The following is a 27419-nucleotide window of genomic DNA, read 5'->3' on the forward strand; positions in this document are numbered from 1 at the left end:
CCCTCCACCAGCGGCCGTTATTTCGCGCGCACGCGCACAAGCTCGCTGTCGTTGCCGAGCGGGAGAGTAGGGGAGCGCGCGCCGGGGGTACGGATGGGGCGGGGCTAAGCTCTAAGCGCGCGCCCGCCTAACGGTTGTCGTCCTCGGACTCTCGCGGTAGCTTTTTGTGTCCTCTCGGCCACCGTCCCTTCCCCCTCCCACTCCAGCGGTTTATTTACAATCCTGCGCTGCTTCGTGTTTTCCCGAAGATGGCGCCCAAAGAAGTTATCCCGCAAAGCTTGTGGCCCATCCCAAGAGCAGTTATACCCCGGCCCCGCCCTCGCAGTCCCAAGAATCAGGCTGAAGCAACGGAGTGAAAACTGTATTTACAAGACAAGCAATTACACAAGGATTTAAAAGGAAAAAAAAAAGGCAGAGTGAGGAGGAGAGCCGGCAGTCAGGAGGGCCCACAGCGCTGGCCCGCGGCAAGACCCAGGATGTTCGCCTGCAACACAGGAGGGAAAGGGAGAGCAGCGTTAGGGCCGGGCAGGGCACAGGCTAGAGGGAGGAGGGGGCCCGAGTCTCGTGAGCTCACCTTCAGGAACGACTCCATCTGTTTCCCGGATATGCCCTCCACGCGTTCCAGGTCCTCCACCTGGCAGGACAGCAGCGATGGGGAGGGGGTCTAGGGAGTGCCAGGCTCCCCCCACCCAACTCCATTCCGGGGCTGTCCTTCCTGGGCTGTTACCTGGCTGAAGGGCCCGTGGAGCTCTCTCCAGCCCACGATGAGCTGAGCCTTCTTTTGGCCAATGCGCTGCAGGCTGCGCAGATCCCGGGCTGACCCTTCATTCAGCAGATCTAATATTTTTTGGCGCCCATGGGCCAGTAGCTCCGGGCTGATCTGTAGCTCCCAGCAGTCCTCACCCTTCTCCTCCGGCTCTGAGGCATCCAGGGACTCCAGCTATGAGGCAGGAGGAGGTGAGTGACAGAAACAGCAGTAACAGCAGTGGTTTACTGCCGGGTGCTGTTCAGCGCCCGGCAGTAAACCACTCTGGACTCCTCTGCCAAGGCTAGGAACCTAACAGCACCTACCTCCCCGCCCTCCCCAGCCTCTCTTTCCCTCCTGTCCAGTGTCTGTCCCAAAACCCTTCCCTCTGGTCACTCTCTGGGTTGTCATTTTATCCGACTTGTGAAAGAGTAGAATAGTGTTGCTGTGAAGATCAAATGAGTTAATGAATGTAAAACACATAGTAAACTCTTAAATCTGGTCCCTCATTTCTAAAAGGAAAGAATAAGCTCTTTCACCCCTAGGAAAGCACATAGAAGGTACTCAACAAGTGACACACTCCCGATGTCATCTCAGTTTTTAGGTAGGTCTTTCAGTGTTGCTTCATTTCTTGACTGTTTAGGCTATTTGCCTAAATGCGCTCTGAAGTTTGTAGAGGGCAGGACCCAGGCTGCACACTGTACCTAGTAAGTAGCTACTGACCGAGAGTAAGAGCCATCACGAAGAAAGGAAAGTAACAGGTGATGGACACCCACCCCACTAAGTACATTCATATTACTGCATTTCATCCTAAATGCCCTATGAGACATCACTGCATTCAGAGGGTAAGCAACTTGGAAGAGTTGTAAATAGCTGATAAGTGTTCTGACAGGCCATGTAACTCTTTGGCCAGTACTCTTCTCACCAGAGCTCTCTACCCCTTAAATTCTTCTGGGTTCTAGGTATAGCCTAAGCCTTCGGCTACTCTCACCTTTCTCTTCCGGCCTTTCTTCTTCAAGATATGGATCTCGGCATTTGGGTATGCTGCCTGCTCCTGAACTGAAAGCAAGAATTGTGAGCTGGAATCACAGCAGAGGCCACTTCTCAGCCCCCCTGGTAGCCACTTGGTTCTTCCATTACTGATTCCCCAGTTCCCCTCCAGCCTGAGTTAATCTTCTTTTGTTCTGTTTCCACACAACCTTTCTTATACCTGTATTTTAAACTAATCTCAGTTGGTCTTGCATGATAATCAGTCATGCACTGGTCAGTCTACCCCATGGTACTAAATGCCCGAGAGCAGTGCACCCAGCTCTTATTTCACATCCTCCTCCCCCTTCCCATGGTGGGAGGACATGAATGACATGAGGACAGCTGCTCCAAACACCTCCTTCCTTCTAAGATCTCTGTTATCTGGGCCCTCCTGGCCGCCAGAGCCAAACTTACTCAGTTGTAGGGGCATCACCACAGCCTTTTTGAGGGGCTTAGCCACTGTGACTGTGCGGCGGGCAAGGGGTCGGAGCATTGTGGGAGAATAGTTCTCTTTCTCCTTTGGGTCTGCAGCCTCCTGGGCCAGCACCTTGGCTTCCAGTTCTTTTTGCTTCATCTTAAGCCTCTGTTAGAAAGGATCAGGGAGAGATATGACCCAGAACCAACTTTAGGGCAGTAGATGAGGACAGTGAGTGTGCAGGGCTCTGAGGCTTTAAAAGGGCAGGGCGAGGACCAACAGGAGAAATTACCAGGAGACAACTGGAGCCCAATGTAATTAAGGGCTTTATAATGATCAGGGCTGTCCAGAGGTGGAACAAGCTTCCTTGTGAAATACTGAAGGGAAGTTCAAGCAGAGAGTCCTCACTTAATATGAACTGAGTTTTAGGAAATGGCAATGTCTTGCATTTGTACTTTTACCTGGAATTTTTTTTTCTCTCACCTCCTCACATCTGATCTCAATTATTTTTCAAAGTTCAGCCATGTTAAGGACATTCAAGCAGAAGCTGGAGAACTGAGGGATTCCAGTGTTGGGTGAAAATTGGATGCTGGTCCAGCCTTTCAGTGTCCTTCCCTATCTGAAGATCCTCGGGCTGCTTCTCAAGGCCAGTAGGAATCCCAGCCCCATCCCCCCAACACTTACCTCAATTTCCAGATCCTTCGCCTCCACTGTCTTCATAAGCACCATCCGCTCCCGCCTCGGGGTGCTCAGCAGAGGGGTCCCCTGGCTCCCCTGGGAGCCCAGCAGACGGTCCAAGGTTAGAAGGCGCTCCACCATAGCTGGGTCCATGCTATTTAGCTTCTGTAGGGGGCTGAGCAGACAAAGAAGTTTCTTCCCACTTACATCTTCTCTCATCACCCTCTCCAGCCGCAGATTCCCCTCATCCTGCCTTAACTTGGTGTTTCTGTGGTTCCAGAACCCTGGTGTTAACTTGCTAGGCAACCCTGAACAAATCATCGAGACTCTCTGGGTGCTGTGCCTTCTTCAGGTGAAGGGGGATTGATCACTACCTGCCCAAGTAACTTCTCAGGGATTCCAGGAGATCAGATGAGAAGAAGCATTTAATGAACACCTGAGTGGCAGGTATTCATGGGGTCTAAGACACCGCGCTGCCCTGAAGGCACTCACTGTCTTAACAAAGTAAGAGACCGTGATAAGGTGACAGCAAGGGCCAGGTGCCTGTCCATTTGGAGGGGCAGTCGGTGAAAGATTCACAGAGGAGGTCATCTTCAGCAGGGCTCTGAAAACCACTGAAGACCTCAAATGCCAAGCCTTTCTCCGGTGAGCAGTAGGAAAGGCCCATTCAAACAGTCCTGACTTAATCTGAACATGACAATGCCTAACACTTGTTCCTTCTGTCCGGAATTTTTCCCCTCACACCTGATCTCAATTATCATTCAAAGTCAGTTTGATGTCCCCTTTCCCACGATGCCAGCTTGATTGTATATCTTCTTTCCTACACTGTGAACTAGCTCCTCGAGGACAGAGACTGTCCTGTTCTTTGTGTATAATCCTGCCTAGAAGAGCAGGATCAGAAAATACGGGTGAACACAGAAGTCATTTCTTCCTTCCCGGCTCTCACAGAACAAGAGGGCAGGATCAGAAAATACGGGTGAACACAGAAGTCATTTCTTCCTTCCCGGCTCTCACAGAACAAGAGGATCCTCCTTCCTTATTGTGCTCTGTACTATCAACCTTGCATCATATAATGATGTTCCCATCTTGCTTCCTCTACTGAAACTTGAGCTCCCTGAGGTCAGGGTCTGTCTAGGTCTGATGTGCCCCATTCTCTTGAGATTACCCAAGGTGCCTATCTGACAGAGACCTTGCCTGTTTCACACACAATACAGATGTACGGGTGTGTATGTTTCTCTGAGTCTGTACACATAGGAGAGGGGGCTGCTGGCAAATGGCTTAAGAAGGACAAGATTGAGAGATGGGGTTCCAAGCGAACACAAGCACCAAGCACCTTTTTATGTATGCCATCCTTCCTTAACTACAGTAGTCCCCTGGGGCAGACTGTACACGAATTCTTGGCCGCCTCAGGTCACCTCTAGTCTTAGGACTTACAGAGTTTAGAGAAGCTTTATTTGGGCTAGGGGTAGAAAAAGGACAAAGTTCAAACTGCAGCTGGTTCCTTGAAGGGCTAGGTGGCCAGACACAGAAAGCAAGACCACTAAACAGGTGACTTGAATATTAGTGCATACTGGGCCATGAGGTGGGGCTATCAGAACCAGGGAGGGAGGCCACACACCTCCCTGGTTTAGAGAGGCTTTGTTTGGATTGAGGGTAGAAGCAGGGCAAAGTTAGGACAGCAACTGACTCCATGGAAAGTCACAGAAAGGTTGGACTCTAACATACAGACTGAGTCTCAATGAGACATCTCTCTTCATCTCTTATCTCCTTTGCTTTGCTCTTACCCTTGGGACCTGAAAGACTGGGTCCTCATTACTCCTTGAACCAGAAGCAAAAGTACTCATCCTTGAAACATCGGTGCCAAAATGTGAGACTTTGCTGACTGCCTAAAGGGGTTGGAAAACAGAAAGGCGGGGCTAGGAGCTCAAGGGGGAGCCTCCTTATGGCCCCCAGCTGTAGCGTCAAGGCTGGAGGTTGATCTTAGCACTTCAGTGAATTCAGTAGAGTAGGATTTTGGGTGAATCCAGTGGAAGAACAAGTTTACAGCTCAAGCATCCGACAGGCTAAACCCAATGCTACTCTGCACCCAACCCAGACACAACAGGAAAGGGAATATGCCCAAGACCCCTCCCTCTCTGCTCACCTGAGTTTCTGGGAGGCAGAAGATGGAGCTGCTGGGGGTTCAGGACTCCCAGTCTCCTCTTCCTCAGGGCCTCGGGCTCTCTTTGCTTCTGATGGGCCTAGCAGTTCTTTCTTAGACAGTTTAATAGGTGCCAAGACTAGGGGAAGATGGCAGGGTAGGGGAAAAAGGGGGTGTCAACTTCTATGCTGATGCTTGGTGGACTCAGCAAACTCCCCAGCTGTCCAAACTGGGCCTTTCCACTCCTACCAACCCCGGTCCTCACCATGAAGCTGTAAGCTCTCATTGGTAAAAGGTCGATTGATCACCTCCTTGGACCTGGCTGCAAAGTTGAGTGCAGAGACTGTGTCTAGGTAGAAGCGTCTCTCAGGGGCAATGTTGGCGATCAGGATGCTGTGGGCCGAGCCACCCAGAGAGTCCTGAGGGATGGGGCAGGGTGGGTGGGTCAGAAGCCCCACCTTCCCCTTCCCTGACTGCTGTTCCCCAACACCCCAGCAGGCCTGAGAACCCCCTTCTCCAGCTCCTTTAACCCGAGATGGGAGGCCTGACCTGCAACAGGCGAGTAAGCTTGCTGTCCCGGTAGGGCACCCGAGGGAGGCCCTGGTTCAGCGCATCGACCACCTTGCCCAGTACAAAGAGGGAGGTGTTGATGGCTCCACTCTCCTTCAGCCGCAGGCCCTTGTTGCCTGTGCGCCGGTTGTCCTCTGAGCCAGCCAAGTCAATCAGGTAGAGTTTTCCCTCCCGCTGGCGAAATGGGGCCAGACGTTCCCGCTGATCCACCTGGGGGTAAGAGCAAGGGCTCCAGTTTAGCTTAGGCTCCAGGGGCTTCCCAGGTCCTCACCCCTGTCAGTGGGCCTCACCTTAACCAGGAGCACAGCGTGACTGCGGGAGGAGCGCTGGTTGAGCCGGGTGGCTCCTACTGTCCGATTTCGACTGGCTGGCAGGAAATGCTGCTCAAAATCAGCAAAGCTAGTGATGGGCTTCTGCGTGAGGCCCGGAATCAGGATGTTTCCTCGGCAGTCTTCTCGGATCACCAGGTCTCCTGATGAAGGTTCCAAGAGGTCTAATACCTGTTTGAGCAGTGGGAGGTAGGGCCAATCCTCCAGTTACAGGCTGCTTACTTCCTGGCTATCAGGCTCCTTTTCTCTGCTGATTCTCAGAGTTGTGCCATCCACTACCCCAACCTCTGTCTTTCCAGGTCTTATGTCTTCTTGCTAGAGAAGAGCTTCATGTTCCAGAACTGGGTCTGATTTTGACCCTTTGTCTCTTCCCTCCCCGATCAGAAAGGGGCCTCACCTTTTCCTGGTAGATCTCTAAATAGGACATAGTGACAGAGAGGGCCCATGGTCGGCCCTCAGCGCTCTCCTCCCTTGTGAGCTGTAGGAGGTCCATGAGAGCCCGGGGAATCACCCCAGGTTGCTCTGGGCTGCCCAGCATTGTGTGCGTCTTCCCTGGAAAAGGAGTGGAAAGAGCTGTGAGAATTTCTTCCCCACTCCCGAGCCCTTTCTGACCCGTAGCTGTTCTGTATCTGGCTTCCTCACCTGCTCCTGTGGGCCCATAGGCAAGCACACTGGCATTCTGCCCTTCCAACAGGTGCCTTAGGATGGGCTGCACTGATCCTGCATAGATGTCCTGCTGAGAGCTCCTCTCCCCATAGAAAGCATCAAACCTGCAGGCAGGAAGAAAGGAGGGGATTAGTGGAGGGTTCCATTCTCGCCCAGACCTAGAGGATAAAACTGGTCTCAGATTTAAGAGTCTCTAACCTTTTTCTTGCACAAAGACCTAAGAAAGCACCCACTGAACACCGTTCCATCCCAGTCTCTGTATTGGTGTAGAAACACAGAGATGAATTTGATGTCCCTGCTCTTGGGAGTTCTGCAGCCTGGTGGCATACATAGATACCCATACTTTGCTGCAATTCAGGAAACGAAGATGAGAACGCACTTGGAGTAGCACTCTGCCTGGGGAAGGAGGATTTTGCCAGAGAAGAGAAAGATACTCTAAGTATCAAAAATAGCACACAAACAAGACATGGTATGAAAGGGCAGGGTATATCACAGGATATATAGAAAGTAGTATTTGTACACTGTAATGGAGTAAAGAGAGGATGCTGCTTATGACTAGATGAGACTCAACACACCTGTAGTCCATTCACTGCACTCCAGCGGAGAAGCTGTGGCTAAGGCCACAGCAGGGATTAGTATACGTGGAGTGTAGCATGTGTTAGGGGGAATGAGGCTGGAAAGAAACTGAAGCCAAATTGTCAAGGGCCTAGAACAGGGCTGGCAAACTTCTTCCATAAAAAGCCAGATAGTAAATATTTGGGGCTCTGTGGACCACATGGTTCCTTTCACAACTAGTCAACTCTGCCGCTGCAGTCGGGCAGAAAGCAGCCACAGATAATACGTAAATAAACGAGCGTGGTTATGTTCCAATAAAGCTTTATTTACAAAAAGATTCTCAGCAGATTTGACCTGCAGACTGTAGTTTGCCACCCTCTGGCCTAGATTAACAGGCCAAGGAGGCTGAACTTTAAATCTCCAAAGGAATTTTAAAGTAGCTGCCCTTGCGAGTTCTGTCCCCAAACGTAGGTGGTTGCCTCCAACACCACCCAGCTGTAGCCTGGGTTGGCTAGCTGGTCTGTGCTCCCCCAACCCTTCCCACACCTCCCCAAGACCCGAGGTGGGGCTCCCCTGCTGACCTTTGCTGCTCCTTCCCCACTTTGTGCCTATTTCCCCTGTAAGACCGTGAACAGTAACTTGTGTCTGATTCAGCCCCCAGTCTTCCCCACAGTATCCTACAGAGAACCTATCACAGTGGGCACCTATGAACATTTTCTGAATGAACAAACGAAGGTGTGGCGAACAAAGCTGTGCTAAGGAAGGAGCAAGGATCCTGAGGAGGAAGGTCTGAGAAACTGTTTGGGCAAGTGATAGTGTGAGCAGGCCTAGAAGAGAGAGGATAGGAGGTAGAGTGGCCTGAACCTTACTGGTATTTGAGAGTCTCCTGGTGGTTCCTCCAGTTGGCAATCTCTAGAGAACAGCTGTCCAGGCCTCGTACACAGGGGGTATCATTTTCTCCAGCTGCTCCATCCACAAATGGCCGCAGTCGTACAGCTACCCTTACTCGAGCTGGAGGTGGGCGCCGGCCAGCTCCCACCTTGCTTAGCCGACAGCGACCGGCTCCTGGAAGAAGATACTCTTTAGGTGTGAAGTATGGTGGTAGCTTTGCTGAGAAGTAAGGGTAGCGGTCTTGGAGGAGGAGGTAGTTAACTTAGTTGACCCCTGAAGGATGAGTAGGGTCCCTGCCAAGCATTCCAGGCAGAAAGAAAGGCATGTGCAAAAGCCTGGAGGTGTGAAAGCACGGCCCCCTTGGAGAACTGGTGAGGCAGGAGAACTGTGTGTTCTGTTGGTGAGGGCGAGCACAGAAGGGCAGGATGGAAGAAAAAGATGAATCAAATACATGGTCTCAGGCAGAGTGCAGTGGGGCGGGGTGGGGCGGGTTTGAAGGAGAGAGATTATCTATAGGCTGGGACTCTAAACCAGATCATGTACTTAGCAAACGTTAATATTTATGAAGCACTGACTACATGCTAGGCACACTTTAATCTCCATGGTGTCACTGAGAGGTAGCTTCCGTTAGTCCCATTTTACCAGTGAAGACGCTCGTAGAGGCACAGCAGCTCTTCCAAGCACCTCAGTGTTTTATGCCTGGATCCATGCGGCTATTACTTTATCTTGTACCATAATCTACATTGTGTCTTTTTGCTCTTCAGAGGAATAAGCAGAACAAAACCCCAGCATCTTAGTAGACTAGAGACCCCCGTAACCTTGACAACAGAGGCAGGGAAGGCCGCCTGGAGGCTGGGGTCCTGCGGATACCACTGGGAGGGCTGGGGGCCACAGCTCATTTCAGGGGAAGCTGTTTCCACCCTGGCCATGCTGTGGGTGTCCCCAAGCTTGGCCTCATTTCCTATCCCACTCAGTAAGTAGGTCCAGTGGGGTGTAGACTGTAATGCATACACAAATAACCTGGAAGATCTAGTTAAAATATGAATTTGGCTTCAGTCCCTGGGGAGATGCCTAAGGTTCTGCATTTCTAGCAACTCCCAGGTGATGCTGCTACTGCTGGTGGGACACACTTTGATCAGTCAAGGTGTAGCCGACCAGGACCTCATGGGGTTGTTCTAGGATTAAAAGAGTTGACATATGCCCCTATCTAAAATCAGTCAATGAACTGCCTGACCTTTTTGTGCCTTTGTTTCTTACCTGGAGTTTATTATACATATAAATACATACATACATCATATGCCCCCTGCCAAACTGTTAATGATGGTTTTCTCTCAATGGGGGATTATGTGGGTTTATTTTCTATGTTACCCAGTTCTGTAATGCTGTAATGTTTGCATTAAAAAATAATAATAAGGGCTTCCCTGGTGGCGCAGTGGTTGGGAGTCCGCCTGCCGATGCAGGGGACACGGGTTCGTGGCCTGGTCCGGGAGGGTCCCACATGCCGCGGAGCAGCTGGGCCCGTGAGCCATGGCCGCTGGGCCTGCGTGTCCAGGGCCTGTGCTCCACAGTGGGAGAGGCCGCGGCAGTGAGAGGCCCGCGTACCGCAAAAAAAAAAAAAAAAAAAAAAAAAAAATAATAATAATAATGACACTGTGGACATCTTTGGAAGGGATAAGGTTAAGAGGCAGCCCCCAGTCCCTTTCTGTCCCAGCTCAGTTTGCAAAGGCGCTAACATGCAATCATCTATGGTAAGCTTTCTGTTTAGTTTGCTTCCCACAATTAAATCTAAGTCATTTGGTGGGGGGGCTGGGGGGCGATTATGAATTATTTTTATCATCAGAAAACAGTTAAGATAAAACTAAAAAAAAAGCCTCTATTTCTGTGAGGATTGAATGGGCTGAAAAAAAATCTTACGAGGAGGGTATTTCTCTATTTTATATTGGAGGATACCATACTATAACTCACAGCTAACAGCAGAATTCAAACCTAGATCTCATCTCTAAAAATCTGCTTTTAATGAGGATGTCGTATTGCCTCCCTGTCATGTACCAGCTGGGTACGTGGGAAAGTTCTTGGTAGCTCTGACTCTCTCCTTTTTTTGCTGGTGGTAGCAGCTGATTGTTGGGAACCACAGGCCTCATATAAGGCAAGAGGCTGGCCAGCACAGAAACAGCAGGACAAAAAGGTGGACAGACTAACCCTGGGAAGAACCTTATGCATAAGTAAGGTATACACATAGCAGACAGTCCATTCCAAAAACTGGGCCTCGGACTTCCCTCATGGTCCAGTGGTTAAGAATCCGCCTTCCAATGCAGCAGACGCAGGTTCGATCCCTGGTTGGGGAACTAAGATCCCACATGCTGCAGGGCAACTAAGCCCGCACATCACAACTACTGAGCCCGCGTGCCGCAACTACTGAGCCCGCGTGCTGCAACTACTGAGCCGGTGCACTCTAGAGCCTGCATGCCACAACAGAAGATTCTGCGTGCTGCAAGGAAGATCCCACATGCCGCAATTAAGACCCAACACAGCCAAATAAATAAATAAATAAATATTTTAAAAACCCCAAAAACTGGGCCTCTGTTCCTCCATCTGACAAATGAAGCTAGTAACACCATTTCTCACTTTAAGGTTTACAAAGCACTTGGGCATCTAGTTTTCACTTGACCCTCATGGCAATCCTAAAAGTCAGAAGTAAGTAGAAACCTGCAGATGCACCCGTGCAGATAAGAAAGCTAAGATGCAAAGAGGTTCACTGACTTGTCAAAAATGTGTGCAGGAGCCTCTCCTTTCCTATCTTTCCCAGGGTTTTTTTGGTGAGAACAGAGAAAGATGGCAGATACAGAAGCACTTAAGGAAGTTCAGTGATCAATACAAAGGGAAGGGGAAGTCTGGTGTTGAAGAAAGAGTATAGACTCTGGCTAGACAGAGCTGAATTTAAATTCCAGCTCTAACACTTATTAGCTTGTGACCCTGGGCAAGTGATTTAATATCCATATGCCCCAGTTTCCTTGTCTATAAAATGGGGTGGGGAGGGCCTTGGAAGAGCTTAACAAGGATTGAAAGAAGTAAAATGTCAACAGAGTAACTAGTATATAGTAAGTAGGTTGGTAATAATTCAAGGTTGGAAAAAATTCAAGGTAAGATGGCCTGGGTTCTAATCCCAGCTCTGCCACTTACAACTAACTAAATAAGCTGGGGAAATGATTTTCCACTCCTGTGCCTCAATTTCCACACCTGTAAAAGTGGGAATAAATAAAAATAACTACTCGTTGGGCTGTTAAGGCAATAATAATAAGGTAATTCATGTAAAAGTGCTTAGCACAGCACTGGTACTTGATAAAAGCTCAGTAAGTGTTTTATTATATATTCATCCATTTTCCAAATGAGGAAACGTCAGTATAGAGAGGTTAGCTAGGTTGCCCATAGTCAACAGCTAGCTAGTGACAGTTTCAGATGAAGGTCTGACTCCAAAGTTCATTATGTGATTCCTTGGGCCTTCTCAGCCCCTTCATCTTTGTATCCCCATGAGCCTTAGAGTCGGAGACAAGTTCCATCTACTAGCTGTGTGACCTTGGGAAGGCTTCTTAACCTCTTCAAGCGTTAGTTGTTTTTTTGTCTTTGTTTTTGTATAGTTACCTTTTTTAAAAAATTATTTATTTATTTTTGGTCGTGTTGGGTCTTCGTTGCTGTGCGCGGGCTTTCTCTAGTTGCGGCGAGCTGGAGCTACTCTTCCTTGCGGTGCGCGGGCTCCTCATCGCGGTGGCTTCTCGTTGCGGAGCACAGCCTCTAGGTGCATGGGCTTCAGTAGTTGTGGCACATGGGCTCAGTAGTTGTGGCTCAGGGGGCTTAGTTGCTCTGCGGCATGTGGGATCTTCCGGGACCAGGGCTCGAACCCGTGACCCCTGCATTGGCAGGCGGATTCTTAACCGCTGAGCCACCCGGGAAGCTGAAGCCTTAGTTACTTGTTATAAAAACAACAGTATCTACCCTCATAAGACTGTGAGGAGTCAGAGAAATAATGTACATACAATGTTTAGCACAGTGCTGGCAGTAAGTATTCAGCAATGTAAGCTATTGTTATTGTTATTATTACACTCTTTCTCTTGCTACTCACTCCCCTCAAGGCAGCAACTCACTTCTGCCCTGAGCAGGGTCACCAATGACCTCCTTACTGCTAAATACAATAGGCAAGCTCAGTCCCCATCCTGTTTGACTTCGCAGCAGTATTCAACACCCTTGATCTGCTTTCCTTTGGGAAACGTACTTTTCCCTTAGTTTCCCTGCCACCCACCAGCTCTCTACTCACTCCTTCTCAGTTTCTGCCAGTCTTAAATGTTTTTCCTAAACTCCTTCTATCCTCTCTCCAGATCAGGGTTGCTCAATTTCTGCACTATTGATATTGGGGGCTGGACAATTCTTTGGGGGTGGGGGCCCCCTGTGCACTGTAGGAAGTGTAGCCCCTGCCCCACCAGTGTAACAACCAAAAATGTCTCCAGACATCACAAATGTCCCTACAGGGAACAAAACTGCCCCTAGTTGAGAACCACTACTGACTGACTAATCATGGGCAAGGTCACCTGCTCTCTTGGCTTCAGTTACCACCTCAAAGCTGATGACTCCTAATTGACACCTCCACACCACAGGCTCTCCTGAACTTCGGATCTGCATTCCCAGCTGCTGCCCTGACACCTCTTCTTACATGGTTCTCAGGTATTTCAAACTCCACCCATCCTAAGCTGAATCCTTCCCCATCTCTCTGCAACCCCATCTTCCTTCTATGCTCTCTAATGTAAATAAATGGAACCAACCCCAAAGATGGGAGAGTCTTTCTTAACTCCACCTTCTCTCTCATTTCCCACACCAGTTCTTCATTAACATCTGTCAAGTCTACCTTTTAAAATGAGTCTACTTCTCTCCATCCCCACTGCACAATCTTTGCCAAGGTTGTCTTCATCTCAACAGCCTCCCAACTGGTCTCCTTGCCTCCAGTCTCATTCCCTTCCAATCATTCTCCCTCCACTTCCTTCCTTGTATTGTAAGCTCTCAGTCAAATGAATTTCCTTCAATTCCTACAACACACCAAGTTCTCTCACACCTTTGGGCCTTTGCATATGCTATTCTCTCTCCCTGGAATATCTTCCTTACCACCTCCTGCCGCCTCCCAAGCAATTGAGGTAAATCCTTACACCTTACTTCCTCTAAAAAAAAAAAACCCTTCCCTTGTAAAATTACTGCCCCATTAAGGCTCTGTTAGGTGAGCCCATGGCTCTCCATGGGCTCTCCATCCAAGCACTCATCACACTCCACTGTAACTGCATATTTGTCTGTCTTCTCCAAGTAACTGAACTCTGCTCACCTTTATATTCCCAATGCCAGGCACAGACTAGGCTCTCAGGAAATATTTGCTGAACAAATTAAGATCTGACTGACTAACATAAAACATTGGCTTGTTCATTTCCTGTTTTCTTCATAAAAGTGGCCACTGCCATTCTTGCCTCAAAGCTCACAATCCAGGGGAGGACAGATGGAGAGTCACATGCACACATCTGCCAATGGTAGAAGAGTCTATCCCTTTCATCATAAAAGCAACTTCGAGGTTGGGCAAAGCTAGCACTTCTAATTATTTCTCCTAATTTTCCCCTCTCCCACAGCTCCCAAGCTTCATTCAACTTAACTCTTCTTTTACTGATGAGGAAATTAAGCCAAAGAGAGCATCTTTGGCCTCTTTACATCATAAATAAGAAACCGATCATTTGGTGGTCTTTTCGTCCCACCAAAGCCTGGCAAACTCCTATCCAACCTTTGAAACCCACTTCAAATATCATTTCCTTAATGAAGTCTTCCCAGAATACCCAAGGGTTTACTTCAGCTTCTGTGCTCCCTATAGCAGGTTATACATATCTCTCGTTGCTTTTCATGTTATAGATTTATACGACTATCTACTGAAACAGACTATAAGCTCCTCTAGGGAAGGGACAATGTTCATTCAAGCATTTTTATGATATCTACTATGTACCAGACACAGTGGGTCTTAGAAGGGTGGGGGGGTGTTGTGCTCAGACAGCAGGAATATCATGTGCTTGGGCATAATGGTTAAGGGCAGAGGCTCTGGAATCAGACTGCTTGGGTGTGAATTCAGACCCTAATATTTACTAGCTGTGTTAACTTTGGGCAAGCTTTTTAACCCATCTATGCCTCAGTTTCTTCATCTGTAAAACAGGAACAATAACAGTAAACCACCTCATAGCATTGTGTGGAGATTAAATGATTCATCGTCATAAAGTACTTACAACTGTGCCTGGCACCTAGCAAGGGCTCAACATGTGTTTGACATCCTACTAGATAGCTGTTTCTTCACAGGGGCTGAAAAACACTAAGGTCTCAAATAAATTACTATGGTGCCCATTATAATCACTGATCAGAATTCAGTCTACAGGAACAGAGCAGAACAAGATTCTGAATGTCCTAACAGCCTTTCCAACCCTAAAATAGCGCTGACTGCCAAGGCTAGAGCGTAAGGAAACAAACAGTCCCTTATTTCCCTTTTCTGTGATCTCAGCACATCCTATGCTGTCAACTCACACCCAGCTGCAGCCCGTCTGAAACTCTTACCTCTCTCACGGATCTCCCTGCACCCAAACAACACGTCATACATGAACCCTTCCCCCAGACGCGCATCCAGCTCCCTTTTGTCCCTATGGTTAGAGTATTAGCTACTCTTCGCTCGCTTACTCTTGTAATCTGAGATGGATCATTGTCCCCATTTTACGAAGAAAACTGAAGCTCACAAGGGAAAAGTGCGCTGGGCTCAAAAGTGCGCCGGAACCAGGTCTCAACCCGGGTCTACAGATCTGCGTCGAGAGCAAGAAACAGTGAGGAGGAAGCAGCCTACGACTCCCACACTCCCAGCTCCTCCCTCCACGCCCCCGCCCTATTCCTGGATCTCCTGGACAACTCGCGGAGCCGGGACCGGACTCCGACCTATCGCCCCACAAGTCTCCAGACCACGGCACCCACCCTGCCCGGGCTCGCGTACCCGAGGTCGCCGCCGCCATCTCGCGTCGCCTCCGCGCTGCGACCCCAGCGTCCATTCTACTCCTTCCTTGGGCCCGCCTCTCCATTCGAATTTCCCGCTGCCCCGCCCTCTTTCCCGGGCTCCACCAATCACGGCTACTTGCCGCCGGAAGTCCCAGCTTGTGCCTTGCCCCTATTCCGCCCTCTAGGGCTCGCCTCCGGGTCCTGTAAGAAAAAGTTTCCCCTGGAGTAGAATGCATGCGCGCACGTCGGCTACGCGGCCGTTGACGTCCGGCTGGCGCTCCCGCGCAAACTCCGGAGCCCGACGCGTTGGCGGCAGTGGCCGTCGGGGGAGCTGGTGAGCGCCGCCCGGCACTGGGTTCCTTTTACCTTCTGGGTTTCGAGGCATAGATTTGCTTTAAGTGTAGAGTTTTCGCCTCATTTTTTTACCCCCTCAAATAACTACGAATTTTGGTACAAATCAAGCAGAGGGGGATCGAAGGCACTTCATCGATTTCTCCAAAAATTTCTCTGAACTGAATACAATTTTTGCTATTCTAGTGGCATAATAAGTCACATTATAGGAATAAGGAAGATGTTCGCGGAAACGGGATTATTCTAAACGACTAGTCGTGGTCTTCGGTTTTAAAATTTCTTGCTTCAGAAGTTGTTTCTCGCGCTTGTGAGGCGGGAATTGTTTTGTGGGTTTGGGGACATGCCCTCAGGACAAGTCAACGGTGCTTTAACGTCTGGTCACTAATTTAGGTCAGGACCAGGCTGGCTGGATTGTGGACAATCACGCTGCACTCACCTCTTGCTGAGCCCACAGCCACTCAGGGGTGCAGAGGCCAGGTGACATTTGTGTCCCCTTATGTCGCATGTCTGAGCCGAGGAGACCAGCTCGGATGTTCTTTACTTTGTAACTCAGCACTCAACACGTCGGAGTGAGGGTTAAAGCATTGCTCGGTCTGTTACTTAGTCAACTTCACCCTTGGTCCCATGTCCTGTGGGTTTAGTCGTCTGTTAAGTAGTTCCCTATCCCTTCTGGAAGCTAACCAGGGATGATCATCCCATCTTTGAGCTTCTGGTAGGGCCCTGATTTAGACATTATGTCCAGCCTATCAAAAAACAAATATTAGACCAGTGGTTCTCAAATTTTGGGGCCTTGGAATCCCTTTGAATTCTTAAAAATTGAGGCCCCAGAGATCTTCTGTTTATATGGACTTTATTTACCCATATTTACTGTGTTAGAAATGAATACAAGTTTAAAACGTGTATTAATGCAGTTAAAATTTACAGAAACAAATATGTAGAGACAGAGTTGATTAATGGTTGCCAAGGGATGGTAAGGGGTTGATGAACTGGGACTGTTGCTAATAGGTATGGAATTTCTTTTGGGGGTGATGGAAATGTTCTGGAATTAGACAGTGGTGATAGTTGTACAACATAGTGAATGTACTAAAAACCACTAAAATGTACACTTACAAATAGTAAGTTTTGTGTTATGTGAATTATATCTCCATTAAAAAAATTGCCAAAAATTACAATAACAAACCCATTACATAGAACGTAGAAAACATTTTAATTTTAAAAATGACTATGTTCCAAAGCAAAAAAATAGTAACAAGAGTGGTATTGTTTTACATTTTTACAAATCTAATGTCTGATTCAAGACAAAATACCAGGATTCTCATGTCTGCTTCTGTAGTCAGTCTGTTGTAATACCACACATCATATAACCTCTTGAAAACTCGGCAGTATACCCAAGGAAGAATGCAAGGGAAAATGTCAAATGGCATCTCAGTTTTATTATGAAAATAATTTTGACCTTGGAGACCTCTGAAAGTGTCTCAGGGATCTCCAGAATTTCCAAGACCACACTTCGAGAACTATTAGATGATTAGCAGTTTGGTCTTCCCTGCACTTTACACAGGGGCTCTTCATGTTTTCACATTTGTTGCCAGTTCCCAGATATTTGGTAAGATACCTGCCAGAAATAGTGGAAAGAGCGTAGGTCAGGGAGTCAGGGCTTCTGAGGTTGAAAAAATAGCTTATGTACGGGGCTTTGTTGCCAGGCCGCCTGGGGTAGAGATATTTAGCCTCTTTGTGCCTCCATTTCTTCAGCTCTTGAAAGGGAATAATGGTTGGATCTTTCCTAGGGATCTGCATCTGCCTGGTGGAAATTAGGATTGTTAAACAACTGATATTCAAAGAGAAAGAAACAGTAATTTTTAAAAAAAACTTCCGAACTAGATCCTTAAGTAGCAAAGGAGAGCAGAGGAAAGTTGAATACAAGAGCTTACACCATAAAAATTGGAAAGAGACTAGTGGATGAAGCAGATAATTCTGTCCTTCAAGCCCGGGAAGATTAAATGAGGCTCATCTGGGACAGCAGGCATAGCAACAGTGATGAGGAAGAGAACGCGGGCTGGAAAAGAGAGAACCAGACTTGGGGGGCGAGGTGGAGAAGGAGTCCTCAGATAACAGAGCACCATGGGTGTCCAAGAAGCCATGCCAGTCTCCCCCACATGGACACCCTTTCCTTCATTTCATGTACAATTAATTATATAAGAGCCACGGTGGGTGGGGTGGACACTGCCCAGAGGAGCTCCCAGGGGTCCGGCCGAGCTGTACACAGGCCTTTTCCTAAAGGCACTGAGGTCACCTTTGGTGGCTGCTGTGCATGGGCAAGTTTGCTGTGCTCACTGGAATGATGAGGCTTGCTCTGCAGAGGTTGCCTTGAGAAGACAAAAAAGAATATTAACATTTAAAACAAAACAAAATATTGTAATTGCTAGAGCAGGTATTCTCTGGTCCTGGGGGTCCCTGGTCTCTATAAAGTTAAAACTATTTTCATAACAATACTAAGATGTTGTTTGCTTTTTCACTCTTATTCTCTCATGAGTGCAAAGGCTACATGATATGTAATAACAGATTGAATGCAGAGGAAGCTGAACTGGTCTGTGGTGACAAAGTGAGAAAAGTGATTGCCTCTTGAGAGTTGGGGGCAGGAAGTGGCTGGGAAGGGCCCAGAGGGAATTTTCTGGCGTGATGGTAATGTCCTATATCTTGATAGTAGTTTGGGTTACACAGGCATATGCATTTGTCAAAACTCGTGTGTGGAAGCATGACATGATTTCCCAACTGTGTGATCCTCATATTGGCATTCCTTGTAAGATTTTGTTTCTAAGATATTTGAAAATCAAGGACATGTGAAAAGTGCCCAGGTTTTAACATCAGAAAGACCTGAGTTTAATCCTGACTTTGCTACATACTATGTTTGTGACTTTGAACAAGTATAGTAACAACATTTAGCAGAGTGCCTGGTACATCACAGGCACCTAATAAATACTTGTAATATGACCAAATGAAGTAATGTAATTTTTCTTAGCTCTAATTTTGTACTAAGGATAACAGATCTCATTTACATTTGCTCTACTAAGATTCATAGTGTTTCTGGGTGAATTTCCTTTTGATGGCAAAGTGAAGCAGAGAATTGGAAAAAAAAAAAGTTTCTTTTTGCTTGGATTTGCTCAGTTATTAAATACTAATGGGGAATAAGCAAGGGTGTAAATTTGGGAGGAGGGGACACACAGTGACCTCTGACAGCTGTCCTTGTGACTCTCATCACCTACAAACATATCAACTGCCTTCTGTCTTGGTGACTTCATCTGAAAAATGGGAACAATGCTACTACTTTCCAATAGAATTGTAGTCACAATTAAATGAGGTAATTTTGAAGAGTACCGAACTTATAATGGATGCCCAATAAATGTTAGTTGTCTCTTCCATTTTTCATCTCTCCCTACTGTTTTCCCTGAAATAGATAAACATGTATGACATGTTAAACATGTAAACATATTAATATAGTCTTCCTGCCTGAAGTCATCCTTAATGGTCTCTCATATAGCCTATGTTATTAATTGGTCTGGGCTTCCCTGGTGGCGCAGTGTTTAAGAATCCGCCTGCCAATGCAGGGGACATGGGTTCGAGCCCTGGTCTGGGATGATCCCACGCCGCAGAGCAACTAAGCCCGTGTGCCACGACTACTGACCCTGTTCTCTAGAGCCCATGAGCCACAACTACTGAAGGCCCCGTGCTCCACAACAAGAGAAGCCACCGCAATGAGAAGCCCACGCACCGCAACAAAGAGTAGCCCCCCCTCGCCACAACTAGAGAAAAGCCCGTGCACAGCAACCAAGACCCAACGCGGCCAAAAATAAATAAATAAAAATTTAGGGGAAAAAAATTGGTCTGTATTTGCTGTCTTTCCCCAGCACATACAGGTCCACATTCATGATAACACCAGAACTGCACACTTTCATTAGCTAGACTTGAATTTTTTGGACCAAAAACTTTCTTGAAATCCATGAGCTGTAGCCTAAAAGGGAGTCTTCTGTTACTAGAGAATTGGTTCTGTTGGGATGGTTGTTTAGGGATTTGACCTCAGCTGTCTCCTGGATGACTGCATCAGCTTGTGCAGCTTGAGGCCTCTCTATTCTTGGGGCTGCTCAAGAGGCCTGGCCCTGTGTTCCCTTGACATGGCTCTCCCTGTTGCACTCTGCAGTGGGAGCTTGAGGACTCACTATGTATATCAAATCATCACTTTGTACACTAAATATGTTACAATTTTTATTTTTCAATTATATTTTAATAAAGCGGTAAAATTTTTTTGAAAAATAAAATGAAGTTACTAAAAGTGTAGGTTTTGATAACCTAATAACGTATCCTGAAGGGAAAAAAAGAGAGCCAAATTGAGGTTTCCCTGAGGAAGAAGAAATTCCACCTGTAGACTGCAACATCTCCTCCTGCCTGGAAGTTTCCAGATTGCTGGCCTGCCCTACAGATTTCAGACTTGCCTAACCAGCCTCCACAGCTGCATAAACCAATTATTTGCAATAAATCTCTTTCTGTATGTATATATGTACGTATATCTCTTCATCGTTCTTTCTCTTGTAGAACCTGACTGACACAGCAAGTAACTTTACTTATTTAACTGAACAAGTAAAGGCTAGGTGTTAACTCCTTCAAGTTTCACTCTTTACCTACTCCACATACAAACCAACCTATACCTTCACTCTATTTTCTTCTCTCTTAAAGTTTCCTGCTCCAACACCTACATAAAGCATCCTTGCCAATCTCTTCTGAGACCTTGCTCCATCAATTATCTCCTCTTTCCTGAATCTTCAGCCTCTACTCTAACTCATGCTCACGTCTCCCCTGTCTAGGAAAAAAAACCCCAAAAACCTCCTTCCTTACATTCCCCATAAATATTACTTACATATTTTCTCCCTTTCTAGAGCCAGACTTCTTGAAATATTCAATTCTTGCCGCTGTATTTCCTCACTTCCCATTCATTCCTTAACCAATTGCAGCCTGGCTCCAACTTTCAGGTTCCAGCCAAAACTTTCTTTGTCAAGATTATAAATGACCTTCTGATTGCCAAAGCTAAAGAAACTGAAGTCTGTCCTTTTCTTGACTTCTCAGAGGTATTAACCACTCCTTGAAATTTCTGTCTTGCCTTTGAGTACATCACTCCTCCTTCCCTTCACCTCCGAGACCGCTCCATTCTCTATTTCTTTCTTTCTTTCTTTTTTTTTTTTTTGCGGTACGCGGGCCTCTCACTGTTGTGGCCTCTCCCGTTGCGGAGCACAGGCTCTGGATGCGCAGGCTCAGCGGCCGTGGCTCACGGGCCCAGCCACTCCGCGGCGTGTGGGATCCTCCCGGACCGGGGCACAAACCTGTGTCCCCTGCATCGGCAGGCGGACTCTCAACCACTGCACCACCAGGGAAGCCCTATTCTCTATTTCTTTAACTGATTCTTCTTCTTTGGACCAACTGTCAAACTCTGGTGTCCCCCAGTCCTCTCTGACTTCAGCCTTTTATCATTTTATATGCCTACAGTTTCCCTGGGTGACTTCTTACACACCCATCACTTGAACTTCATTATCTATGTGCTGGTGACTCCTGAATCTAAGCCCTATATCAAACTCATATCAAAGCTTTATTCCCAAATATCCCTCTGCCCAATGTTGGATCCAGATATGTCCCCATTCCAGAATGTGCCACAGATACATCAAAACTCAATGGGGGGGCTTCCCTGGTGGCGCAGTGGTTGAGAGTCCGCCTGCCGATGCAGGGGACACGGGTTCGTGCCCTGGTCCGGGAAGATCCCACATGCCGCGGAGCAGCTGGGCCCGTGAGCCATGGCCGCTGAGCCTGCGCATCCGGAGCCTGTGCTCTGCAATGGAAGAGGCCACAACAGTGAGAGGCCCGCGTACCGCAAAAAAAAAAAAAAAAAAAAAAAAAAAGAATACGCCTGCCATTGCAGGGGACACAGGTTCAAGCCCTGGTCTGGGAAGATCCTACATGCTGCAGAGCAGCTAAGCCCGTGCGCCACAACTACTGAGCCTGCACTCTAGAGCCCGTGTGCTACAACTACTAAGCCCGCGTGCCACAGCTGCTGAAGCCCGCACGCCTAGAGCCTGTGCTCTGCAACAAGAGAAACCACTGCAATGAGAAGCCCGCACACTGCAATGAAGAGTAGCCCCTGCTCGCTGCAACTAGAGAAAGCCTGCTCGCAGCAACAGAGACCCAACGCAGCCAAAAATAAAAATAAATTGATAAGAAAAAAAAAACCCTCAGTGGGTCCAATGAACCTATCTACAAAACAGAAACAGACTCACAGACAGAGAACAGACTTGTGGTTGCCAAGGGGGAGGGTGTGGGGAGGGAAGGACTGGGAGTGTGGGGTTAGCAGATGCAAACTATTATATATAGGATGGATAAACAACAAGGTCCTACTGTATAGCACAGGGAATTATATTCAATATCCTGTGATAAACCATATGGAAAAGAATAAAAGAATGTGTGTAACTGAGTCACTTTGCGGTACAGAAGAGATTGGCACAGCATTGTAAATCAACTATATTTCAAAACTCAATGGGTCCAAAAGCTAATTAATTTTTCTTTTGTATTCCCCATCTCAGAGAGTAACAGTCTTCCCAGTTGCCCAAGCTACTAACATGGTAGTTCTCCTAGATTCTCCTTCACTCACCCTTGTGCATTCAGTTATCAAGTTCTTCTGAGCCTATCTTCCACCTCAAATCTCTCAAATTCTTCCCTTTTCTCTTTTCCTCATATTACTGCCTTTGTATAGACATCATTTCTGATCTAGAACTAATCTCTTAACTATTTTCGTATCTCATCCTGCTTTACCTTTAGTCCATTTTCCCCACTTATACCAGGAAAATTATATATTCTTCTAAATCTTATCAATCCCCTGGGCAAAGTTTTCAGTGGCTCCCCATAACTCATAAGATAAAGTTTAAATAGTTCAGTATGATATTCGCGATTCCTGCCTTTCCATGAGGCTTCATCTTTGGCCCAATTGTGCTTTGCATTTTACCTGTACTGAACCACTTGTAGTTCTCATATCTTCATATTTCTGCATAAGCTGGGCCCAGTACTGTTCCCCTACACCACACACACACACACACACACACACACACACACACACAGAGTCTTCCTTGACCTCCCAGAGAAAGTTAGCCTTCCTTTTGGCTCCTTTAGCATCCTATGAAAAATACCTTTGCTATGGCACCAATAAAACAATTTGACTAGGGGGAACGAACCAGATCCTAGCAGGGGATATTTGGTAAATGTGTGATTAGCTTAATTCAGCAATTTTAAAGGTTAAGTTTTTAAGTAAGGGGATATTTTCTTCAGTCATAATCTCCTGCCAAAACCTAATGTGTAGACTAGATAAGAGCCAGTAATCCCTTCCCTTAGTCCCCTTGTGCCATGCTGCCTCTGAGGTGCCAGTGCCTTAAGTGCGCATAATGTGAAAACAGAGGCTTTCCTACAGTTGACCAGATATCTGATCTGTCAAAAGTCTGTCAGGTTCAGCCATAAAAAGGACTGGAGTACTGATACATGCTATAACATGGATAAAACTTGAAAATATTATGTTAAATGGAAGAAGCTAGATATAAAAGGCCACATTGTTGTATAATTTGATCTGTATGAAATGTCCGGAATAGGCAAATCCATAGAGACAGAAAGTAGATGAGGGTTACCAGGGCCTGGGGGAGAGGAGAATGGAGAGTGACTACTTAATGGGGATGGGGTTTCTTTTGAGGTGGTAAAAGTATTCTGGGATTAGAGAGTGGTGATGGTTGCACAATTTGTGAATATACTAAAAACCTCTGAATGGCACACTCTAAAAGGGTGAATTTTGTATTATGTGATTTATATCTCAATAAAAATATAATTACAGTGGCATAGTATTCCATTCCATGGAATTGAGAGAAATAAAGGAATTTTTATAAAAACAGGCTAGGCATAAGTTTGTGTAATGTTAATATTTCTTTATAAAATTACATGTGCATAACAGTTATCTTCGTCTAATTGTGAAGAAATGTGACTGGGATTCTCTGGGATGTACATAAACTTATGGGGAGCAGTGAGTAAGTTCCCCCACCCCCAGTCAACACCACACACACAAAAAAGAAAACAAACAAACAAAAAACTCAAAAATTTGGGACTGGGAGCTAGAGTCCTAAGAATTATTTCCAAAGCAACTTTGTATCCTTGCTCAATCTATCCAGTCACCCCAATGCTTCCCCTGGACTCTAACCAGCCCCTTCTCTTCATGGAAACCCATGATGGAAATCTCTACCCCCCACACACCCCCACCTTGGGATGCCCTTGTTTTGAGGGTAATACTGGCAGAGTAGAAGCTGTTGAGGAGGTGGTGGCTTCCTGAGGAAAGAACTGCGGTCTGAGAGAGCTGAGGAAGGACACCAGGGCTTATGAGTAAAGGTGGGGAGGAACTAGGCTGGGGTAATAGGCAAAGCCCTTGGCAGGAACTTAGGCTAAATTTTGGGACTCAGGTGGGTTCTGGGAAATAACAAAGGATGATGGCTCAGGCCACCCACGTACAGTGAGTGGGTTAAGGTCAGGAGAGTGAGGTGACAGCCTTTTGGTGGAGAGGCACTATCTCAAGGGGAAGACAAAGGGGAGAAAAGGGCTGCAGAGTGGAACATCTGGGGTTTTCGCAATAAGCCACAACTAGGTCTTACCTTCAGCCTTAGAACTCCAGTTTGGGTAAACACTTGAAAAAAAGAATTGGTGCAGGCCAGAATCTTATCTCCTCCTAATAAATTATGAAGAAAAGCCCAGGATTCTTACTCCTCTCTCCCTTATCCTCCCACTCTTCCCCAGATTGACGTCTGACAAATAGCCAGAAATGAGACTCACACATCCATACCCAGAGTCAAGAGGTGGATCCCAGCTGCAGGCACCCATACACACACTTTAGCCATGCCCTTTTATTATTTTTTTTATTGAGACAGATGGATGGTGGTTAGTGGTGAGGGATTCCCATACCCCCGCTGCAGTGTTGCAGGACAGCTCAGCAGTTCTCGTGTTTACTGGGGTAGACATCCCAGTGGAAGCCAATGGCATTGATAATGGATCGGCCAGATCGGCCACTGATGAATCGTAGCACAGTGTTGGGGTACGAGGGGACAGCTTTGAAACTCTTGCCTCTGTCTTTCCCAAAAGTGAAGAGGCGGGACTTGTCAGTCACAAAGACCAGCTTTCTCAGGTAGTAGTTGTACTTTCCCGACACCTGGACCACTGATTCCCCAGGGTACAGGAGTATCTCCTTCAGCACTCCCAACTTGCCACCCACATAATCGCTCCACACCTTGCCGTAGCGCACCTGGAGACTAGGGGCAGGGGTGAGGAGGGAAGGAAGGGAGACACTGAATAAGGTGATCAGAATTCAGGACCTCTTGGTCTACAGGCTGAGACCTTCAGACTAGTGACGGGGATGACAAACCCCCTGCCAGTCCCACGGAATGTGAGGGTTGGGTAAGCCCTTGGAGATCATACATGGAACTTCACCTCCTCATTTTGCTGACAAACAGGCTCACAGAGGGAAAACAACTTGCCCAGAATCACCCAGACAGTGAGTATCAGAGCTTGAATTTGAAGTCTACACTCCCACCAGGCCCCCATCCCCTACTTGAAACAAGAAAAGGGATTTTTCAAACATCTGAAAGGCTCCGATGAGGGAAGAGACTTGTCCATGCTGTGCTAGGATACAAATCCAGGATCAGAAGGATAAAGTTTTGGGAGAGCCATCAAGCAAAGATGGAGGATGCCAGAGGGGATTTAAACCTTGGGTGGGGGAAAAACTAGACAACTTCCAGGTCCCTCTGAGTTGATGGTATATGATTTACCCAAGATCACAAGTGTGGGAGTGTTAGGGGTTTCGACAGCACAGGTCTCAAATCCAAGTCCTCTAATAATTTTTCCATATCATGTTATCCCTGTGACTTGATTGAAACATGTGACCCAAAGTGACTGAGAAATTCACAATTTAGTAAGATCCTAGAAGGTCCCCAAACCACAGAAACGCAAAGAATCTTACCCTATGATGTAGTAGCTGTTAACTCGGACACGAATGGCAGTGATGGGGCCATCCAGCTGGTTTCCAGAATGGGAGAATCGCTTTCCTCCACGGCCTCCATAATTTCCACTGAAAGAGGAGGACCTGGCCTGAACTGGAGGGAAAGGAGGAGTTGGGGGGAGAAATCCCCTGAGAGCTCAGTTTCTCCCCACCACCCTTATTCCCCCCACAACTCAGTTCCCACCACCCCAAGTCAGCCACTGACAGCCTTGGCCACCAGCAGTACAGGAAGCTGCTTCCCCTGACTCTAGTGCTGGGCTCCTGGTTTCTCACTTACTCTCACTGGCAGAGGCTGATGCACAAAGAAGGGCAAGAAAAGCAACGGTCGACATCCTGGGGCTGGAGTGGGAAGAAAGGAGAAAGTGAACGTTTACCCTTATCCCTCCAGAGATCATTTACCCAGGCACCCTTGATCTCCAGCTCAGGCTCGGGTTTCTTGGTCCTTCAACTCAGACCTCGTCCACCCAGTCTTGGTCTTAGAAAGAATTGTCCACAGTCTCTAGTCCTGTTTGTCACAAATACTATCTTACGTATCCTCAATCCCTCTGCCTCTCTCTGGTCTGGCTACAGCCGATCCTCCTCTTCCCTCCCAAGCCAGAAGATCAATCCTGACCTTCTATCTGGATTAAGCTGTGTCAAGCCCTGTTCCCTCCTGGCACAAAGCAGGAAAGGAGTTTTCTAAAGAAGAAGTGGAGGACATCTCCAAATCCTAGAGATGGTTGAGTTTATCAAACTAGGAGTCGGAGCAAAACCTAACTGAAGTAGGCCTGTGGTAGATTGGCCCAGTCTGTGGGACATCTGGGGCATAGTTTAAATTCCTAGTTTCATCCTAGTCTCAAATCAGAAGGAAAGGAGCATTTTAGAGGTGTGGCTCTGGGTCACTTGGAGAGTGAAGGTGGTGATAGAAGAAACAGCCAACATCACTGTCCAAGCAGTTCTGGTGCAGGTGGGATAGACTGAGAAGTTGGAGAAGAAATCGGAACCAGCTTAAGATAGGAGATCCCAGGCACCTGGTCTATTTGTCATACCTCCTTCTCCACTAACACAAATCTGGCCGTAGGTGTATCCCAGGTGTCCCCAGTCCTTCAGCTGAGATCCAGATATCCTTACACCTAAGACTAGCTCACACCCAGATGCCCCGGTTAGCTGACACACAGGTCTCCCCAGCCATTCAATCCAGGAAGCCTCTTCTTCACCTCAGCTTGAATCCCCTCTAATTCAAATCCAGGCATCCCTGTCACCCCTCAGCCCACGCCTCTGTCACCCCTCACCTGGCAGTTTCAAGTGCAAAGTAACCCCCTGGAAACTTGCAGGTCTTTTATACCTCGTCCAAGCCCTCCCCCTGCTCTTTATTGTGTGAACCTCACCTCCTGAGCAAACATGATCAGACTCTTAGGGTCAGTTGTCAGGCAGGGTCTGGAACATCTTATCCTGCCCCAAGGGTTACAGGTGGCAGGGTGGGGTCAACTCTGGACCAAAGTCCAGATCTCAGGAGAGGCAGAATAAACTTGAGAAAAGATCACCAACCGAAGGGCCAGCTGCTTTGGGTGGGCAAACTTCCTAATCACCTCTGGGTGTGTCCAAGGTTCTCCTTCCCCTATTTGGTTTCTGCTGGTGCCCTCACCTGCAATCTGCCATCTTTCAGGATAAACATTGTCCTCTGCAGGTATTTGAAATATAGATTCTCCTGGAAAGGGATTACACTCCCAACACCTTATACTTAGGAATGCCTACTATTTGCCAGACATTTTTTTTCTCTCCCCTTATATTTTATATGAAAAAATTCAGAGTATAGAAAAGTTGAAAGAATTGTACAGTGAACATCCCTATGCCCACCATGTAGATTCTATATTAATATTTGGCTGTACTTTCTATTTTTTCCATTCATCCATCCTCGATCTGTC

General features: G+C 47.3%; 2 protein-coding genes across 2 annotated transcripts; both read right to left on the minus strand.

The window, feature by feature from the left end:
• Positions 1-346: 346 nt before the first annotated feature.
• On the minus strand, positions 347-15134 carry KIF22 (kinesin family member 22). Its single transcript, XM_079720146.1, has 14 exons — positions 15058-15134; positions 7997-8192; positions 6549-6676; positions 6304-6458; positions 5868-6077; positions 5557-5787; positions 5273-5426; positions 5011-5146; positions 2874-3042; positions 2189-2357; positions 1737-1804; positions 728-940; positions 575-634; positions 347-484 (listed from the first exon to the last, which is right to left on the minus strand). Exons 1-14 carry the CDS (start codon positions 15110-15112, stop codon positions 437-439), a joined length of 1992 nt encoding a protein of 663 aa, XP_079576272.1. The 5' UTR covers positions 15113-15134; the 3' UTR covers positions 347-436.
• Positions 15135-24450: 9316 nt separating this feature from the next.
• ZG16 (zymogen granule protein 16) lies at positions 24451-25847 on the minus strand (the record flags this gene model as incomplete). The annotated part of the gene is made up of 3 exons (XM_079720260.1): positions 24451-24769; positions 25477-25609; positions 25793-25847. The coding sequence occupies 3 exons, from the start codon at positions 25845-25847 to the stop codon at positions 24451-24453; spliced, it is 507 nt and encodes a 168-aa protein (XP_079576386.1).
• Between the last annotated feature and the right edge of the window lie 1572 nt (positions 25848-27419).

The sequence above is a fragment of the Hyperoodon ampullatus genome (genome assembly GCF_949752795.1).
Source record: "Hyperoodon ampullatus genome assembly, chromosome: 14".
Classification (NCBI taxonomy): Eukaryota; Metazoa; Chordata; class Mammalia; order Artiodactyla; family Ziphiidae; genus Hyperoodon; species Hyperoodon ampullatus.